At 39.9% G+C, this 22320-nt stretch overlaps 1 protein-coding gene across 1 annotated transcript in view; it reads right to left on the minus strand.

The window, feature by feature from the left end:
* LOC126187296 (PHD finger protein rhinoceros) overlaps window positions 1–22320 on the minus strand; it is a 246764-nt gene that overhangs the window by 70511 nt on the left and 153933 nt on the right. The window contains exon 15 of the mRNA XM_049928284.1: window positions 864–6042. Coding sequence (XP_049784241.1) covers window positions 864–6042 — 5179 coding nt within the window. The remainder of the gene's footprint in view (window positions 1–863; window positions 6043–22320) is intronic.

Genomic DNA, 22320 nt, shown 5'->3' on the forward strand with positions numbered 1-22320 from the left:
TTCAGGTGTGAAGTCTGTGCTTGATTCAGCCACTAGAGGCCACCGGGCCTACTAGTATGAAAACAGTTGTGTGCGCAGCCTATCGGCTGCACTCCCCATTAGAACTAATGATTATATGGGCCGGAGCACAAGGCTTAACTGGCCACTTGTGTGTTGTCTGTTATGTGTAATTTGCATCTTGTGGTTATGCTTTTTCATGTAATAATGTTACAGTGTTCTCGTGTTAGAACAAAAGAAGTTGAAATCATAGGTACCTTTATGTATTTATATGCTACTGAGTATCTCAAAGTGTTTTCACAGAAGTGTCACATGAACTTCTGTAGTTGCTGTGAAAGTTACATATTACTCGAACCAAAAATCTAAAATATAAATATTTGGTTCATATGATAAGTTAGTACCTGAAGTCAGTATAAGAGCAGAGAACCCCAACCACACCAGAACATATTTTCAAAAACATAAAGAATTTAATGCTTCAAATGTGTCAGTTTAAAGGCATAAGAAAATGGCAGTTCTCTCATAGTTAATATCTTTTTACTCATGAACTTAGTTATGTGTAGGTACTGCCATACAGAATTCATATGACCAAATAAATTTTAACAACTGTGTTTCATAATGAAAATGGTAAAAAAAAGGAAAAGAAAAAAACCACATAAATCCAATTTAGAAACTTTCCTTTTACCAAGCTATAAAACAAGAGAAAGGACAAAGAAGAAGAAGAAGAAGAAGAAGAAGAAGAAGTGGAGGAGGAGGAGGAGGAGGAGGAAGGAAGAGACGAGAAATAAGGAAGTGGCAAGATGTTATCTAATAAACATTACTAGCAGACTTTGTACTAAAAATTGGTCAATACAACTATCAAAACTCACCGTTTGAAGGAGAGGATGAGTTGAATAAGCAGCTGGGGGATAATGTGAGTGAGGTGGCGGTGGTGGGAAAACAGCTGCTCCATGTCCTGGTCCAGTGCCATGACCTGGAGATGAAAAGGCACACGGTACAGTAGCAGCTGTAGGATACAGGGCAACAGATGCTGGACCCACATATGGTGCAGCTTCTGAGTAGCGAAATGGTGGTACATCCGTCAATGCACAAGGTGGATATGGACCATAAGCACTGCCAGTAGGATCACTGTTCAGAGCAGATAGTTCATCATGTCGTCCTGCACCCCCACCAGGGATGTCACAAGTGACTGATGCCGGGTCTTCACGTTGTGATGAGCACGTTGATGAAGTAAGCGATGATGTTGATGATCTCCTGTTCGGTATCATCTCTGAATCTGACCACTTTGAGCGTGCCCGTAGTTCAGCATATGGTGCAGGCTCATACACAGAGCCAGCCCCACTGGGTGGAACCCATCTCTCATCTGCCTGACCAGGACCTGGTCCCCCGCGTCCTCCATGTCCAGCACCTTCACATCCAGGCAACGACGTTTCTCCTTCTGGACACTCATACCCATAGCTGTCAGGATAAGTTGGTCGTGGTTGTGTTCTAGAAGGATCAGGGTTTTCTGTGGGTGGTTGGAGGAGGAGATCATTTGTCTGCAGTTCAGAAGTGGATTGCGGTGTTTGTGGAGGAGGAAGTGGTTGCGGTGGTGGGAGTGAAGAAAGGAGAGGTTGTGGCTGAGGCAATGTTTGACTTATTGGTTCAATTTCCTGAACATTAACTCCATGCGTATGCTCAACTGAGATCAAGGAATCATCTGAGTGGGGTGTAGGTGTAAGTGGTGGAGGTGGAGGCGGTGGTGGCAGTGATGGAGGCTGTGGTAGAGGTGATGGCGGCGGCGGCGGTAGTGGCGGTGCTGCTGGTGTTGGTGGTGGAGGCGGTTGTTGTTGTTGTTGTTGCTGCTGCTGCTGCACTGGTGCAGCTGATGGCGGTGGTTGTGAAGGTGGTGGTAGAGACGGTACTGGTTGTGATGGAGGTGGTGGTAATGTTGCTGGTGGTTGCTGTTGCTGTGGCTGTGGCTGTGGAGGTGGAGTAGATGTTGGAGGTGGTGGTACTGGTGTCATGGGTGGCGGCGGCGGTGGTGCTAATGGACGTGGTGACGCTGTATCTCGAGAAACTTGTGCAGGTGTTGACTCAGCAACAGAACCTGTTTCTGGTTGACCAGCAGTTGATTTTTTTGCATAGTCCAAACGCAATTTTTCCACAAGGTTCAAAGTTTCACGGGCGCTATCCTCTTTAGAGTCTTCCTTGAACAAAAATTCATTACTAAAAGAGAAAGATAATGGAGCCCGCATCATCTCATCTGGATCACGTGGAATTCCAAAACCATCATCTGCTGTTTCATCAACTGCCAAAATGTCATTCTCAAAATCAAACAGTTCAGCAACCCCTGGGTCCTTTGATGGCTGTTGGGGTGAAAATATGGATCTCTGTGGGTGCTGGGAAAGAGAAGAATTTAGAGATGGTGTTCTCGAGGAAATTCTGCGTGTCTCTACAGGTGGAACACTTGCAACAGTTGATTCTTGATCGTCTTGAACTGTGTCTGAACTACAGGTCCTTTCAGGTGGAGCTTGAACAGTTGCTAATGAGTCAAAACCACTTGAATTTCTTATCACGTGATCACTGTTCTGATTCTTGTTACAAATAAGTTTTTCATCCAATTCCTCTTCTTTTGCTAACTTTTCACTTTGAATTTTTGGCGTCACATCTTCTTTATGAATTACATTACTTTCATTTTTAGGTTTGTCATGTATCACATCAGAAACAGATTCAACAGTGACTGGTGTTCCCTTAATATCTTTTATTTCAGACAGGCACTGAACTTCAGTTACATTAACATCTGGTACTACTTCACACGAAGGTGCTGCATCCAGTGGCTCCACTTTAGGACCATTCATTTTAGTTTCCAGACTGCCTTCAGGATCACTCAAAACACTTACTTCTTTCTTCCTACATCTGGGTATTTGTTTTGACTTTTTCTTCCCCTTTTCTTCATCAGCAGTTTCTGTAACACTTGGAATGCCTATTTCAGTAACTCCTGTCTCTAACAGATTGCAGTTATCATTCTTTGGAAAGATTTCCTTATCTCCATTCTTAGTGAAAAGATCTTTCTCTGCTTTCTTAATGACTGAATCATTTTCTCCATTCTTCTGCTTTTTATCAATACTGTCTGCAATGACAGAATTCACTTTAGAGCTTTTATTTATTATCTCTTTTCCTTCAATAACATCAGGAACTGAAACTTTCTTTGCACTCTCTGAATCACTGGTTTCCTTACTTTTATTTACATTTCTAGGTGACATCTCTCGTGGTGACGGTTTCTTAGTCTCCCGTGATACAGAAAGCTTTTCTTTGACCATTGATAGAGATTCTCTGACGGGAGTTTTCTCCTTTGAAACATTCGTTTCCAACTTCTCTTCCTTAATTGGTAAATGCTTCTCTTGACTTTTTGGTGGGGATTTGTTTTTCACAGACAGTTCTTTCGGAAGTTCTTTATTAATGGGATGATCTGTATCTTTTTCAGACTCTTCATCTACCTTCGAACCAAAGAGTTTTTCAATTTTATCCCGTTTTTCCAAGAGTTTGTCTAAAGAACTTTTTGATGTTTTCCTTCCAATTGGATCTCTCTCTGCCTTTCTCTGAGCAATTTCTCTTTCGAGTTTGCTCGCCAATGACTCCCGTTCAATTTTCTTGCTTGGCTGGTCATCTGTACTTTTTATGTTACTGGAAATCTTTTTGGTATTTTTCTTACCCTCTTCACATATTTCAGTATCTAATGGTTTTTCTTCTGCTTTCGAAGCTTGCTTGAGCGGAGGTTTGGTGGAGGCGTCGCAGGTCTTTTGATGGAGCGTATCATCTGAACGTGCTTCAAGGCTGCTGGACAAATTGATAACTTGACTGTACAGTTCTGTATCTTCAGCCCCATCTCCTGGTTTTCTCTTCCTTGCTTCTGTTGTCGTGTTAGACTGTTCCTTTTTAGGACTGAGCTGCTGTACCGCCGCAGATATGGGCGTGGACTCGGAAGCTCGCGAAGTACCCTTGGTGCAAGGTCCTTCGCTTGATGAGATTGTTTCAACGGATGGTTTGATGGGATGGTCCAACCCTGATGAGATCCCAGGCGTATTTCCTGCCCTGACATCAGTATCTCTGAGTCTATTACTGTTTTCAAATTTCTGGGTGCTGCTGCTGCTGCTTGTGGTAGTAGGAATGGTGGTAGTGGTTGTGGTGGCTGCGTTGGAGGTGGTTGTGGTGGTGGTGCTTGTGGTGGTAGTGGTGCTTGTGGTGGCAGTGGTGCTTGTAGTGGTGGTGATGGTGGTGGTAGTGGTGGTGGTGGTGGTTGTCCCTGTTGTGATCTCTGACCCTTTTGCTCTTGATTTTTCTGTCTCAGTATTCGGCGGCTGAAATACAAGTTCAGGCCGCCCGTCGGAAGTTTTAAGCTTCTTGTCAGGCGCCTTCTTGAATTTCCTGCTACCGATTGTGAGCTCAGAGTCTGCATTATTTCTTCCACTGCCATGGACTTGAGTCTGTTCACCTTTGAGTGAGGCCTTGATATTAGACTTTGCGTCCTTCGCCTTTTCTGTCTCAACCTCACTGTCTGAGTCAGCTGATCCGGAGGAACTGCTGCCACTACCGGATCCAGATATAGAATCTGAGGACTGGTCTTCCTTGTTGAGAAAGGGCCGGTCCTCAAGAGATTCCCTTACATTCTTTTTATCAGAAACAGATGCAGATTTCTTAACACCACTCTCACCCTGCTTTTGCACAGATGGGATACTGTCTAAAGAACTCCTCTTGTCATTAGATTTAGTGTTCCTTTCCCTCTTTACAATTCTAGATGGAGCTTTAGGTTTTGTGTCTGTGTCTTCTTCACTTTCTGAGCTGCACGATGAATCTGATGATGAAGACGAAGACGAGGAAGAGGAGACGGCATCTCTACTTTTCGAAACACTTTTACTTCTCTCAAGGTGTTTTGCTTCCCCAGTTTTGCTTTCCACCAATTTGTTTTCTACACTTTTTACAATTTTCTGCTTGTCATTTTCATCCTTCTTGAATTTTGTACTTTCCTGTTCCTTCTTTACTTTAGTTGAATCTGAAACCTCCTTCTTCACCTTTGAAGCATCTGCTTCAGGTTCAGTGGTTGGTTTAGTCATGCCACTTTTAATGTGTGCTGCCGCTTTCTTAGCCGCCTGCCTTTGAGGAACATAGGCTAAAATTTCTTGAGCCTCACCTACATCTTTCTCAAAATCATAGATATCTCCTGTTTTCCCTTCTTTACCAGATTTTGACTCCTTTATTTCTTTACCTTTGTGTTTTGTTTTAGGTTTATTCTTGGGTTCCTCAATTACTGGTGGAGATGTCTTAACAAGGTCTTGCTGTTCAGTACTAGTCTGCTCTTTAGGTCTCCCTTGCGAACAACGAATACTTTCAGTTGCTTTCTTGGCTGCTTGCCTTTGAGGTACTATTAGTTCTGTAGGATCAAATTCCTTCTTTACTGGTGTAGTAGATTTGGAAGGTTCCTTGCCTTTGGAAATGGTCCCTTCTGAAGTAGATCCACCAACTACCTCACGGCTCCCTTTTTTGTTCACAGATGGAGTAGCTGTCTTTGAACGTTCTGTGCCATTTTCAAGTGTTGGACGGCTGGCTTTGGCATGTGATGAGAACTCTTTGACAGCTGCCTTGGTGCGCAAGGGGTGTGCCTGTTGCCGACCTCCATCCGAATCTGTATCCGAGTAGATATCCGGCGCACGGGCACGGGAGTGGGCAGGCACTGGAAGCAATTCGTCACTACTCGAACCTGAGCCTGCTGACGGTGATCTGGAACCGGAGCCTGAGCCCGATGCTGAACCTCCGGATCCCGAACCAGAAGCCGACGGTGTCGCTGACTTTGGGGTATCCGTTTCGTGCCGCCTCTGACGTGCACGTGTTCTTTCACTAGGTTGCACGGGTCGCCGTTCTTCATCACTAGAGCTGTCCCGTGTGGTTCCGGTACGTGAAGTGACTGCTGAGGCTTTAGAAGTGGGGCGGCCTTTAACCTTCGGTCGCTCTCTGACTGAAAGACTTTTGCGGGTACGATTGCTGGTAGTCTTGCGTTCTGCTGGAACTTTCCTGTAAACAGACAAAGCAGTTTACTTTAAGATTTTGAAATAACAGACAAAGTATTTTATTTTTAAATTTTGAAATTCACTAACACGTGGTGTGACTGCAAACAGTGAATAAATCTAAAATGAGGCCCAGAGTACAACTACAATGAATTTAAATAATTTTAATGGTACAAATAAGATGGTCATATTTAAAGAAAATACCTAAGCTACTTTTGCAGGTATTTCAAACTATATGATATTTAACCATTGTGATAGGTCAGAAAGGGACTACATGCCTGGAGTATACGAGAGATTTTTTTTAAGGTCTGGTGGGCAATGAAATTAAAACCACAGTGAAAATCCAAAGAAGCCTCGTGTATATGCGTCCTGCAGTGTGTCTCATCCGCCCATCACACTTGTCAGTACTGAGCATGTAGTGAGCACGTTAACATACCTAGAACAATACTGTCTCCTGTGAAGTGTGTGCTGTCAGTCACTACTTCTTGCTGAAGAGCACAACACAGCCGAAATTCATCAACAAGTAAGTAATACGTATGGCAAAACTTCCATGAGAGACAACAAAGTGTGGTAATGGTGCAGAAACTTTGAAGGAGGACATACAGACATTCACGATGCATGTGATTAGGGAAGAAAGCAAGTGTCAATGGATGATCTGGTTTAGCGCGTGGATCAGACAATTTAAGAAAATTGTGGTTCTCAATTTCTGTGCTGAGTGAGGGACTTCAGTACTGGAAACTCTGCACGAGAAGGGTTCCCAAGATGCTGTCCAACAATCACAAAACACAGCAAATGGGCACCACATCAACATTTCTCCAGTGCTCTCACAATGAAGGAGATAATTGTTGAATGAAATTGTTACTGGGGACGAGACTCGGGTGTATTTCAAAAATGGAGAAATAAAACTGCAATCCAAACAGTGGATACTTTCTCATTTCCTCAGTAAACCAAAAAAGTGCAAGCAAAAGTGATCCAGCTGAAAGCCTGAGTCCAAAAAGGAGTTTTGTTGGTGTTATTCACGGAACATGGCATGTCCATCACTGCAGCATCATACAGCATCTCTCATGAAGATCTGGGAAAGGCAATTCAGAACAATCAAAGAGAATGTTACTATCAGGCATTGGTCTTCTTCATGAGAATGCTCAGCTGTACACTGCAGCTGCAACAAAGACACTCCTACAGCCCAGACTTGGCTGCCTCTGATTTTCATCTCTTTACTCGCATGAAACACTGGCTAGAAAGACAGCATTTTGGCACAAATAAGAAGCTGCAGATCAGCACAGAGAAATGGCTGAAAGCACAAGCGGCTGCCATCTATGATGAGGGTATTGAAAATTTGGTACCACGCTATTGGTGACTATGTACTGGAACTACAGTAACTGGAAGGTATAGCTGAATGTTGCAAATAAAACAGTTTGATTTTCACTATGATTTCCATTTTACAGCCGTTCAGACATTGAAGCAGGGGGTGTCGGGTGACAATAACCCTAGTAGTTTTAAGAGAAACTTACAGCGGCCTGGATTATTAAATGAAATGTTGAAAGTGTTTGATGCTAATTATATTTTCTAATGAAAAATAATACAATTCATAAACTTCATGTCTTCATTCTCCTCTCCACTTCCGATTCTGAACTTCTGTGCAAAATATTTTATTCTTACATTATGTCTATAAAAAACTATCTCAGAATGACATTATTACTACAACCCAACATTAAATAAAAAATGTTTTTAACGGTTCCAAGGCTCCCATATGGACACAACATAGCCAAATGAGAATTTTTTGGACGCTCTCTTTTTGTGTGAAGAAATCTGAGCAATGTGAAAAATCAGATGGAAAAGACTAATGTTAAGTAGAAATGTAAAGGAAAAGTTTACTGAACTACAAATGAACACTTAAGTGTTAAGATCAAAGGGCATAAATCACATAATTATTGGAAAAATAATGTGAGAGTTTCTGGATATGGTGTTGTCTTTCTTTACAAGCAACTTTTCAGCTGCGCTATACCTGAATGAACATTTACACTGCCTGGAGGGGGGGAAAAAAAAAGAAAGTGACTCTCCCAAAAGACAAGGTCAGATATCAATGTTACTTCTTACATGTACACACCATCATCGGGTATGTAAATGAGTAGAGTTGCAATTCTTTGCGACATGGAGAAAGGCCACTCAAGTGCATTAGTGTCATATATGTTGTTACCGAGCCTGGTAAGATATATAAGGGGCATAAACAGCATCAGATTCCAACTGACCACAGTATATGTATGGCAAAGAAATGCTGTATAGTCATAAAAGAAAGTGTTATCAGTACCTGAAGAGTCTGGAAAGGGCCTCAATCTGGGTATCTATTTGGCTGGAGAGTCTAAATGTGCAATATCCAGATTTGTGGGGCATTTGGATGTGACAGTGGTCCGATGTTGGAGTGCACGGAAACATGCGGACAAGAAATGTCAAGGTTCTGGTCAACCACATCTGACCACCACAAGCAAGGATTGTTATACTGTGCATGAAACAAACATAGTAACATCTTCACATCCATATTTGCCATCCAAGAACAAGTAATGGACTCCCTGCAACATCCTACATCACTGGTCAGAGACTTGCAGTGCCCAGATTATGGAATTTCCATACCAGGCATAGGCTGCTGTTAACACAATACAAATGCCTACATTTGGACTGGTGCCATAGCTGGGATGCATGGATGCTAATGAATGGTGTCACATAGCATTTAGTGATGAACCGCAGTTCTACATTACTCCAGATGACCATTGTCAGGAAATATGGCGGTGAACTGTAGAGAAGTCATATTCTTCCAGTTTTTTTGGAGAGGTATAACGGTGTTACTCCTTGGATCATGGTGTGTGGAACCATCAGGTATGACTTCAAGTGGTCGAAGGAACACTGATGGCACAACGGTACATTATGGTCATCCTGTGTCGACATGTGTTGACTCTCATGCGACATTATCATCATACCATTTTCCTACAGGACAATACTACTCTACACACGCCTCATATCTCTATGAATTGTCGGCATGATGTTGAGGTCTCCAGATCTGTCCCCAGTAGAACATCTGTGGGACCGGCTCAGACATCAACTCTGTCCCAGTGACAGTGCCCAGACTATCAAGGACAAGTTACAAAACATGTGGGTTACCTTGTCTCATGAGTGGATACAACACCTTTACGCCAACCTTTCCAAGTTAACTAGAGCATACATTATGCCAGAGGGTATGCAATATACAATGACACATGGGATCATACTGCAAAGTCCTTTGTAAATTTGACTCGATTTTGTAATCACACACTGTGTCAACCTATGAAGTTTCATTTCATTCCCTCTTCCCCTACTAAGTGCTTCAATTTTTTTGTCAGGCAGTGTAGTTGTGCAACAGGCACAACTTCATGGTCACTAAACAATTATTTGAATGATGTGCTCAGAATGTAGTTTTTTTGCAGAAACTTAGGAAGCTCAAAACACTGAAGTTGCAGTTGGAAAGAATGTAGCTCAAATACTAGGCCACCCTAATGAATTTTAGTAATTTTTTTTCCAAAAATTACTTCAAGTACAGGTCAGAAAGATTTCTCAAAAGGGTCATGACTGTTCCCTTCCATTGTCCTTACTCAATTGAGCACATTTCATCTCTACTGATTTAGACATTGACTAAACATAAGAGCACTAAATATACTTCATAAAAATATTTTGTTCACAGAAGTGTGTTATTCTTCTATAGTAACAATACTGCTGATAACATCTGTCCAAGAAGAGAATGAGTGTCACAATGTTCTCCGTCATTCACAGCAAGGAAAAAACCCCAGTTTTACAGGTAACTTATTACTGGAACATTTAAGAAGACATACTTACAAAAATAACGTGAAAAACCAAAATATCTTTGAGGAAGACATACACTGTTAGTTTAACCATATACCCACATCTGTACTGCTCAGGCAACACTTGAAATCACTGGAAAATCCAAGTAAAGGGTTGTAGTAACTCTGCCTTGTAGCCTACTAGCCTACAGTTAACACAACTCTGTTTTTTTTCATTTGGTCTATATACTGACAATGGCCTGGCCCAATGTGACATGTCGAAACTCTTCTACCCTACTCTGCAGATGTAGAACACAGATTATGATAACTCGCACTGCTGGTAACACAGAGACCAGCAGATTGAAACAGGCACTTCCAGAGGTAAATGACAGCAGACATCATGAAGTGAACGAATAACCAAAACAAGTCAGGAATGTAGAAATGGCATCTTAAGCATATACAACAATCCAATCCAAATCACAAACATAAATCAGGCAAAATCAAAACTCTACTATTCAATGGTGCATAGCTAAAGGCTTCAGTGACTAGCCAGAGACTGGCTTACCATACCTGGGCTGCAGTATTTAGCAGTAAACATTCGTCAGAGTGTGGCACCAACTTGCTTGCTGCAGCGGCTGTGTCTTGTGAGGGTATGAGAAGTGACTGTCATCTAGAGCCCAAGTACCTCTGGCATGTTCTCCCTACTGATACTTAGTATAAGAGGGGAATCTGAATCTGTGGGATATTAAAGAAATCTGCCTTGCTGTTTTTGTAAAGAAAGAACATGCCAACAAAAATGCACTGACAAAATTTTGGCTAAGATGCACTTCAAATACTCTAAAATGTTGAAAATAGGCCACCAGGGGGCTGGAGAAAGGTAAAACCTTACAGAGCTGTAGCAGACTGTGCATACGCAGAACAGCAGGTGCATTTCTTAGTTGCTGATGTATCAGTAAACAAATAACACAACACAACCTGATTGTAGTTTGTAACTGCGAATTTCAGTTTCCACTGCCAGATTTTTTGACACCATTGTTCACTGTTAACTATTCGCTCAAATCTGCAACTCATTTAATAGCCATAACTGTCACTGGTTACTTCTGTAATATTGGTACATGTTAATAATAGATACAAAAGTGAATTACTATTCATTGTGTTTCCTTCATATATGCTTGGTAATAGCATCTGTCTTTATGCTGGTTCCAGAGATAACAGTAATGTGGAATCCAATCAATATTTTCAATCTGGCAAAGATGAAATATGGAGAATGTGGTACACAATCAAAATCACCTACTTCTCCCAAAGATCTACATATGCATTATTGACTTGTTACTTTCTTGGACATTCATGCGAATGATGTCAAAATTTTATTAGAAACTGGAAACATTAGAAGAAATAGGAAATAATTATGATGATTCTGTGAATTGTGATTTTAACGTTGATAGTTGTGCCAATACGAGAATGAAATGTTGAAAATTGTTCTTTCACATCTTTCCACAAGTATACCTTCCTAGCCCAAAGAAAATGAGCTGTAATAGCTTTCCATGAGGGAAAAAAGGCTGTGAATTTTTGGTTAAATAAAGGAAGGAGAAAACAAAGTGTCTAAGGCCAATTTCTTTCAGTAAAATCTGAGCAAAAATTGTGTGAACGTAAGAAAGACTTAAGTGACTACATGAAATTCATAAAATTGTTTAAGAAAAACTATGAAAGATTTGGAACTGCTTGTGAGAGACAATCCACTGTTACTAATGGGGATGTATGAGATATACAAATTGCAAGTTACATGAACACTGCTGACTTCCAGTGCTTTTAGTTAAGCTGATTCAAGAGATCATACAGAACAGCAATTTGCAAAATCGCGAAATTTACTTCAAGTACACATGTACAGGAATGTCACTAGCAGGCAATACTGTAGAGAAATTCATTGCTGATCTGAAGACAAAGGTCACTGTTATCCCCACAATTGCTTTGTATAACACTGATTACTCATATTTCGTGAAAGAACTGCATGCAAAACACACTTTATCACTTTTGGGCGAAAAAAAAGAGAATCGGTTGTGCAACTGACGAATGCTATAGCATATTTGTATGCAATATTGTGAGTGGTAAGTATGGACAGATTGTTGTTTCTGCAGCTTTCTCTTCAGGAACCTCATGGTAAAGTAGGACAAAAAATAAAATCAGATTCTTTAGTTTCAAAAATCTTGTAATCGATGTATCAAAACATGGAAAGATTTTCAACACTTCATTTGAAAGATCTTCTTAGACATTACACAAAATAATTCATTGATAATGTTGGACCCAATGCATGGATGTAATGACACTTCTGGCTTTGAGAAGGATGAAGAAAAGGCTGTCGATATAATGTGGATTACTGAATTTGATCAAGTATGTCTGGTAAACAGCACAATATGCACAACAATGGTTGGGACCATTTCTCTCTACACTCAAATTCAGTCTAAAAAAACTAGTGGTTAATGTGAAGTGCCTGAAAGCATTAATTTTTAGGGTTCCTTGCCTCATTTGGTAAAAAACAGAATTCTTATTCTGTTGCCTATTCGTATGTCTGTCTGTCTGTTAGAAACCCTTTTTCTCAGGATTGTGCAGATGTATCTAATTGAAATTCATATCACTACTAAGGCCTACAGTCCCTTGGCACTGTATGAAATTTAACCTTCACATATTTTGATACTCGCAAACTCACTCATTAAAACCTGTAGGATACTTCCTGTTGAAATTATAAAATTTGGCAAGAAGCATATATATAAAATAATGATTTTTTTGTTCACTTGTACTGTTATATGGTTATAATAGAAGGAAACATTCCACGAAGGAAAAATATACCTAAAAACAAAGATGATGTGACTTACCAAATGAAAGTGCTGGCAGGTCGACAGACACACAAACGAACACAAACATACACACAAAATTCAAGCTTTCGCAACAAACTGTTGCCTCATCAGGAAAGAGGGAAGGAGAGGGAAAGACGAAAGGATGTGGGTTTTAAGGGAGAGGGTAAGGAGTCATTCCAGTCCCGGGAGCGGAAAGACTTACCTTAGGGGGAAAAAAGGACGGGTATACACTCGCGCACACACACACACACACACACACACACACACACACACATATCCATCCACACATATACAGACACAAGCAGACATATGGATATGTGTGTGTGTGTGCAAGTGTTTACCTGTCCTTTTTTCCCTCTAAGGTAAGTCTTTCTGCTCCCGGGATTGGAATGACTCCTTACCCTCTCCCTTAAAACCCAAATCCTTTCGTCTTTCCCTCTCCTTCCCTCTTTCCTGACGAGGCAACCGTTGGTTGCGAAAGCTTGAATTTTGTGTGTATCTTTGTGTTTGTTTGTGTGTCTATCGACCTGCCAGCGCTTTTGTTTGGTAAGTCTCATCATCTTTCTTTATATATATATATATATATATATATATATATTTAAAAAGAAAGATGATGAGACTTACCCAACAAAAGCGCTGGCAGGTCGATAGACACACAAATAAACACAAACATACACACAAAACTCTGCTTTCGCAACCAACGGTTGCCTTGTCAGGAAAGAGGGAAGGAGAAGGATCCTTTTGTCTTTCCTTCTCCTTCCCTCTTTCCTGACAAGGCAACCGTTGGTTGCGAAAGCAAGAGTTTTGTGTGTATGTTTGTGTTTATTTGTGTGTCTATCGACCTGCCAGCGCTTTTGTTGGGTAAGTCTCATCATCTTTCTTTTTAAATATATTTTTCCCACGTGGAATGTTTCCCTCTATTATATATATATATATATATATATATATATATATATATATATATTTAAAAAGAAAGATGATGAGACTTACCCAACAAAAGCGCTGGCAGGTCGATAGACACACAAATAAACACAAACATACACACAAAACTCTAGCTTTCGCAACCAATGGTTGCCTCGTCAGGAAAGAGGGAAGGAGAAGGAAAGACAAAAGGATTGGGTTTTAAGGGAGAGGGTAAGGAGTCATTCCAATCCCGGGAGCGGAAAGACTTACCTTAGGGGGAAAAAAGGACAGGTTTACACTCGCACACACACACATATCCATCCACACATACACAGACACAAGCAGACATATATATATATATATATATATATATATATATATATATATAGTTATACAGCTGCCTGTCTATCCATCCCCTTCTGCTCAGGCACTGACAGACGTATCAAGTTGAAGTTTATGGTGCATACTATGATCTTCAGTCCCTTGCCTGTGTGAAAAAGCAGAGCTTCTAAGCCAATGCAATAAATATATACAGCCATTTACGTCAAATATTTTTATAATTGCAAACTCACACATCAAAACCTATAGGGTACTTCCTGTTGATGTATAATCATGAAATTTGGCAAGAAGCAAGGTTTTGCAGTACAACTCAATCCGTTAATACCCTTTTCTCAGAATGGGTAGACATTTATCATACCTGTATCAGTATCAATAACTGGCACAAAATCGTAGAGATTCTCGATTCCCAAGATGGATGAAATGTATATGCATAATGAAGACTGTATGGAACTCTTGGTGTGCGAGCCCTACTTGCTATTATCCAGATTCATCTTTTGCCAGATCTGTCTGGCATAAGGAAAATGTTTCTTTTCCTCTCTCAATAGACATTTTGTATTTCTGTGGCGACTATAGGGAATAAATAATGAACTATTTAATTGTTAACAAAATCTACAAAATTCTAAAATTATCATAAGGATGGTGCAACAGGAATTGTAATAAATGATGTATATGTACGAAATATTACATTTCGCCAAAATAAAGTTGCAACTGATGGAATATGTCGGTAATGTGACATGAAACACTGCCATGAATTTTTGCCCTCTGCTGGTACCCTCTGTAAGAATTACATCTGCAACAACAGATCAGCTGTCTGACTGTCTGTCTATCAATCCCTTAACACACATTTCTTTCAGGAATGGGTAGACATGTATCTTGGCTGTATCAGTATTGACAACAGGCAAAATATTGTAGAGATTCACAGGTCTCAGGAAGGATAAACTATCTACATGCATAATGAAGATTGTATGGGACTCTTGGTGTGTAATTCTGGAAGGCATCCAAAAAAATTAATGATATGTGTCATTGTAGTATGGTTTAAGTGCTTAAAATTCACTTGTACACACTCTGGATTTTTGTGACACACAGCTGCTTCTGCTCATTCAGTGATTTGCACGCTAGCCAGGAAGGGCTGTATAAACTGCTGTCATTCTTGGTGTGTCAAAAATAAGTAATTTTAACACGAAATACTTGCAGTGCGTCTTAGCATGTAAAATTCACACAGTGCATTTCTCTCAGTGTATTTTTCTTGTGTAAAATATTTCAAGACAGGTTTCGATACATCGGGTTGGACTACTCCCTCGTGAGTGAATACATGGCTTAGTTTAACAACAACAACAACAACAACAACAATACATCTAAACTTGCAGAAAATGACAGGAATGGTTTCTCTTTACTAGGTAGGATAACACATACTTTTATTTCTTGAAATAACTTGTGACTATATTTAATGTGAGAGTTCACAACAACAACTGAAAATTGGAAGGCACAAATATGATTTGCAGAATAAGTTTCATTTTGAAAATTAAAATTCATCACCCTCTTCGAAGAACTATTTTCATTGTACATATTAATTAAAATAATTATTAAGCACACAGTGAATGACATTAGAAAAATAAAGATTTGAACTTATTTTCTTCCTAACATGAAACAAAAGTTCAAAAGTTGCAACAATGATACCCGCAGAAAAACAGTGTTTTTTATGTATATGTACTTGGGGGGGGGGGGGGGGACACGTTACGGAAAGCTCTTTGAATGCTGAAAATTTCGTGCTACGAACGTATAAATTCGAATTCCACGAAACACCACGTCACTTTCCGAAGCATGGAAATCGAGATTGCGACGCGCTTTTGTATGTCAGTCGTAGCTCATGTCACGTGATCTCGCCAGCTGATGACAGCTTAGGACATGTGATGTAGTCAGCCAATAGCAAGATCACTCTTAAGTAGCACAAACACACAAATAAGGAAAGTGAACGGTTTAAATTAATATATGTAGTGGTGGTACAAGAAACACCTAGCTTTCACATATAATATTGGTCTTGAAGATTAATAAGCTGCAAGAAAAGCTAAGCTTGATCTTCTTTGCATGTGTTACACTTTAAGATACATCACTCAAATGTGCCAGTAAAATTTTTAATAATGACATAAATGTCTGATCTTCTGGGCTCAAAATTCTTCTAGATGGTCGTCCTCAAAGAGTTGATTTTTAAATGAGAGTCAAACACTCTGCGATTTAACAAATTCATTGTACATTCTCGCACATAGTTCATCTTGCGTAAAAGAAAATTTACTTTGAAAGTAACGCTTTTCAAACCACCACTCGCAATATTTTCCCCTGACCTGTTAGAAATTGGTTCATTTCAGCAGTTACCAGAGAGCACCAGATAACAGGCGTCACTGTGCTTGCGCAGCTACGATGTTGCAGGAAGCCCATACGATCATACGTGTAAAATAGTAAAAGATCTTGCATTATGTCATAAAAGAAACAAGACATCAGAGGATACTTCAAGAGCATCGGAATTTCGTAAACCATACTAAAATGCATAATTCAGCTTAAAGTGCACATTCTTATGTCCAGCATTATCTCATGTTTGGTTCTTTATTATGGCATAATGCCATACAAGCTAGAAGTTGGAAAACATGCACTTGAAATGCAGCGAACAGTTGAAACTAGCCAACAGTGTGAAATTAAACATTTCGTTTCAAATAAATTGACTGACTCAGCGGAAAAGATTAATAAAAGCCAAATCTCTTTAGCAAACCGACAAAAATAACTTCATTGTGCTGTCAGTAAGGTGGAAATAAAACCTGAAACTAACCAAAATATTTTAGCCTTCCTTGATAGATCCCGATCACAGAAATTCGTTTTGTTTTCATTTAATGTGAGAGCAATAAATGAAGAGGAAACAGCAAAATCACTAAATGTAAACACAGGTCGCATGGTGACTACCCACCTCCCCACTACAACTCAAGACTGCTCTGTGCATCAGCACTGGATCTACGATATTTCCGAACCAGGGCAATATTAGATAGTGGTTCCCAGCCACACATCTGTAGCTGGAAGCGGGAGAAGGTATACTCATACGCGACTCAACTGCGCATGCACAAGAGAGTGCCCGCAACTGCTCAAACAAATCAGATGTAAACAGCTGTCACGTCATGTTCATCGGAGGCAATTTGTTGTTAGGAAGCATTGCATAGTCTTCCTAAAGCCTTTGACACACTCTGCTGTTGGCAGACGCTTGTATGAGCAATGTGTTTTGTTGTTGTATATGGCACTTTTCCTTTGCGACTTTAAGTTTTATTTTCGCCCCCCCCCCCCCCCCCCCCCCCTCTTGTTCATATTCTGTTGCTGCAGTACTATCCTGCAGAAGGGGGATATAGTAATATCCTTTGTTAGAGTATTGGTTCTTACCAGCCAAAATCACAAAAAATTTAATTGAAAACTAAAAGAATAAAAAATTCCCAGAATTCCAAAAAATTCCCGGGTTTTTCCCAGTTTTCTCCTGGATGAAAAAATTCCTGGGCTTTTCCCGGATTGTATACACCCTGTAATACCACTTCAGCCTTACTATGCAGTTCCCCACATTACATTATTACCTTATGTGTGAGATAGATCTGTAGTTTCGATATAGCTGATCTATAGCCTTGATGCAGATACCAAATTATCAAATTCTAATACAAGTCCTGCAACTGATGTCATTTTTTAAGGATAGATTATGTGACCAATGCCATTAGAGATATGATGAGTCTTTTTGTTTATGTGCACTGTGCTTGATTATGGCCTATCTTTTCACTGAGCATATACTGAGCATGGTCTGTTATCTTGACCAAAACTAGTTTGTAATTAAGTGATGTACAGTTACAGTCTTAATTACAAATTTTCTAAAATTATTCAAGAATGAAAGCGGTATGGCATTTGAGAAAGGCATGATTTGCCACCATCCTAGCTTCCTGCCTTGATTGTTCAGCATATGCTAACAACAATGAACTGGCTGTGCTTACAGCCAAAGACTGTCCTCTGCACTATCCAACAGTGTGCATGGAAGGAAACATGGTTTAATGTTGACATTTTCAGGTGTCCGGTATTTGCCCAGATATCAGCGTCGTTCTTGCACAATATTTTGACAACATGACTTTGTTATCTTCATCAGGTGCTACCCGAGTCTCAGATGTCATGAAGATAATGAGTCAAGTTGTCGAAATATCGTGCAAGAATGACACCGATATCTGGCAGAATATCTAACACCACATGATGTCAACAGATTGCCAGGAAAGTCCTTAAGACTTGCCTTAGCCATTCTCCACCTTACTGAACACACATGGATTCAGACAGGCTATTCTCTTTGTGCAATTCAAAGAATGCCTCAAAATATGTAGAGCAGCAGATGACAAGATAACAAAATAAGCAGGAATGGTTTTATGTTGCGTCACCCTTAATTAATCAGCTAAAGAAGAATAATGAAAGAAATCAAAAGTGGCCCTGCCCAAGCAACTATTCAGACATTCACCTGGAAAGGTTTAGGGAAATCACAGGATTTCAGGATGGAGATTTGAATGACATTCCTTCTGAATGCAACTCCAGTGCCTTAGCCATTCTCCACCTCACTCAACACACATGGATTCAGACAGGCTATTCTCTTTGTGCAATTCAAAGAATGCCTCAAAATATGTAGAGCAGCAGATGACAAGATAACAAAATAAGCAGGAATGGCAAAAGATTAACACAAGAAAGTGTGAATACAGTAAATAATGGTAGGGGATGAATAAAGATGAGTACTATGAGATTAGCACAAAACAAGTGTGGATGTTTTGACATCATTCGTATAATTCGATTAACAGTGCAGACAGATGAGAATATGATAGAGTAACAGAACTGAGAGGAATAAGTTAAGGCTTAAGGAAATATAAGTGCCAACATGGGTCTTCAAAGATTGGACACTGAATCTACTACAACAATGTTCTCAAAACAAACTTAATATACAATGGATGGAGACAGTGAAACAAACAATTTTTAATTTACAGAAATCATAATGATGAATTTAATGCTAATGTAACTATGTGGGCACCTTTAAATAACTTTTCTATGACAGTAAACAATTGAATAATTTGAGTACTACAAAGAAACAATGAATAAATTCTTCTGTTACTACTGTCCATAATTAGGTAAGCTTTAATTAACTGGACCATGAAAAATGTAATAAATTTTTAATTGTAAAGATAAGGTTTACATTTAATAGAGTTTGCTGCAACAATGTCCAAACCCTTTGATCACTTTGTATAAAAATCAAGCTACAAATGCACACAACCTTTAAAAACTGTCTAAAATATATAGCAAGGCAAAACAATTTCTAGATACAACCTTTCTCATTGTGATATTCAATTCAAACAACTATATTTGCCTCACATGGCAAATTATGGACATATATGTTCTTAGAAGCCCCTGATGTCTGTAATATATGCAAGTATAAATATTGCAACAGGGTTATGGTGTTCTGTTACATTGAGAAGGTATACCTTTGCAGCCCAGATTCCATTACACACTGATAAAATATGGTGCACTTTGGCACCATGAACATTGTCTTTTACAGTTGTTACTTTATCACTAAACCTGTAGTGAACCAATTGTGAAGGAAACAAGCTGTTGATGTCCTGACTGCTATATACCAATAGGCTTGCTAGAATGCTTCGAAGTATTTTAAATGAAAGCATCATGTGAGGAATTGTACAGGAACTGAGAACAAAGAACTTTTTGTAATGAAAATCACACTTCCTTTTTAATTCCAGTTAAAATTATTACCAATCAAAGAATTAAAATGAAGGTGTAGAATAATCTATGTGTCTAGGTCTTTTACAGTATTCACATCAAACACGAACAAGCCAGTAAATGCTTTTTAAAATGAATGATGTAAATGGCTGTTTTTCTGTCTCTGAAAACTGTCTAAGTAGCTGACTGAGGAAGTATTAAGAAAAGCATGAACTTTGCATTAATCACCGGCATAAGCTGATTATTTATAAAAATTACTGTAGACACATAGTAAATATGGTTTCTCCCCATCTGATACTACTTCATTTTACTTCCCTCTTAAAAAGAGTCACATTTTGTGTGACTTTTCAGCTTTATCAAAACTAGACCGGTTCATAATTTTTACAAAACTGTTGTATTTCTTTCTTTAGAGTGCTTCTCTTTACTTTTATACAACTGGTTTTGGGCCAGCTGCTCATCTTTGGATCATTTGTTATAGTTACTGCAAAATATTTGTAGTTATGGCAGTGAATATGCAGTTCTGTAATGACAAATTACTCTGCAAATGTAACAAATGCTCCAAAGATGGACTGCTGGCCCAAAACTGTTTATTTGAAAATAAAGAAAAGCAATCTGCAGACAGAAATTGAGCAATTCAAGTTTTCTCAGCTGATCTGTTGCAAACACACTTGCTGCCATTTGGATTTGCAACAATTGTGCAAGTCGCACAACATTTCATCAAAACAACTGTTCATCGTGGGGTGATGGTTGTAGTTGCTGTCATCACTGCTACAAGACACAACTGGTGATACTTACGTGACAGCACCGAATTTTACTAGAGCTACAAGCAAGGGCACCAAGAAAGCTACTTTCATCCCAACTGTGATTACTTCTCCACACATGCTTTAATTCCTGCTTCTGGCCTCGATAAATTTATACACCATCATGCGCGAGTCTCCAGTAATGTCTTGTTGCAGTGATGACAGCTACTATCACCACTTGATGATGTCAGAAAGTTGTGTTCATGAATTATTGTGGGATTTGCACAATGTTAACCAGTGGCAAATCCAAGAAATGCATTTGCAATGATCTTTTACATTGTGTAGCATTAACATGACTAAATGCTGTTCAAGAAATTTCAGTGGCAAGATTTTTAAGCTGACCACCCTTTATGTATTCCGTCAAGATGCTCACACTAAGAGCAATAACTTTGTTGTAAGGTAGGGTCTATCATTTCCTGACTTTTGAATTTGAGCTTCCTCTTACATCATTATCTTATTCCCCTCTGCCAGTTCCACCAACCATTTTCCCTCTCTTACACACCTATATACAATGGCAGGGGAAGGGGAGGGGGTGCAACAACCTCAAGGATTGTGTTCAGGGACACCTGGATATAACACGTGCATACTGAGGGGTTGTAGTGTCAGTGATTTATTTGTCACGGGCATTGGCAATCAGATAGTGGCCAGGGGGCCACTGTGTGCATCCTATGTTCTGTAGTAACCATGCTGCGTTCAGAGATAAACACTGTTTGCAACACTTTTGGATACAGCCATGCCTCACCCACACGTGCGTACTCCTCCTGAACAGCTTCAGCCATCTGAACAGGGTCACATTGTGCATCTGTGGGAAGCTACCTAGACACATTGATGGATTGCTGCACATGTTGGGCACAATGCACAAGTGCTGTGCCACTGCTTTCAACAGTGATCTGTGGAAAATTCCCTGAAGATCAGGTTCTGTATATCGGTGTAATACATAAGCACATGAAAACTGACGAATTGTGCGAGCAGTGGTGGCGGACCAAACATCATCCGAGGATGAAATCCAGGCACATGTTGCACTTGCTGTGTCACAAGGAACAATTGGGAATTTTCCGCTTCCTGCAGGATTAAGAAAACTTGTACCTCTGGCCAGGCTGCCACTGACACGACAACATCTCAAAACATGTCTGACCTGGTGTTGTGAAAGAGTTGGACTAGAGGACGGAATGATGCTCTGTTGTCTTCAATGATTCCAGAGTGCATTCACCCATGACACAATCTCACTGCAGGCTTCATAGTGTGTGTGTGTGTGTGTGTGTGTGTGTCAGGGGGCATCAGTTAGAACTCATGGTTACATTTGGTGTTTCCACAAGATAAAGTAACCAGTGCCCAGTACATTGCATATGTTGTTATCCCAATGCTGCTGCATTTCTTCAACAGGAAAATGATGTATTTTTTTTCTGCAGGACAATCCACATCCACATAAAGCTGCTATGATGGAACAGGCTCTTTGTGCAACACAACAACTGCCCTCGCCAGCAAGATTGCCAGATCTCTCACCAACTGAACACATATGGGACACGTTGAAGTGGGAACTTAACTTGTTGTCCAAGGCCTGCAAGAACCACTACTGAATTGCAACAAAAGGTGCAAGATGCTTGGGAGAATCCATTGCAGAAACCCATTCAGTACCTTTATGATTGTTTGCATGCAAGAATACATGCCCCTTTTGCTGCCAGAGGGAGGAGGTACATTGTGTACTGTTGCGAGTATTTGGGCATCCTTTTCTGTGAAGTTTGTTTAGTTTGGCCTGAATTTTTTTAAATCATATACTCCTACAACGATGAAAATCCTGTCACACCACTTGTCAGTAGAC

The sequence above is a fragment of the Schistocerca cancellata genome, chromosome 5 (assembly GCF_023864275.1).
Source record: "Schistocerca cancellata isolate TAMUIC-IGC-003103 chromosome 5, iqSchCanc2.1, whole genome shotgun sequence".
Taxonomy (NCBI): domain Eukaryota; kingdom Metazoa; phylum Arthropoda; class Insecta; order Orthoptera; family Acrididae; genus Schistocerca; species Schistocerca cancellata.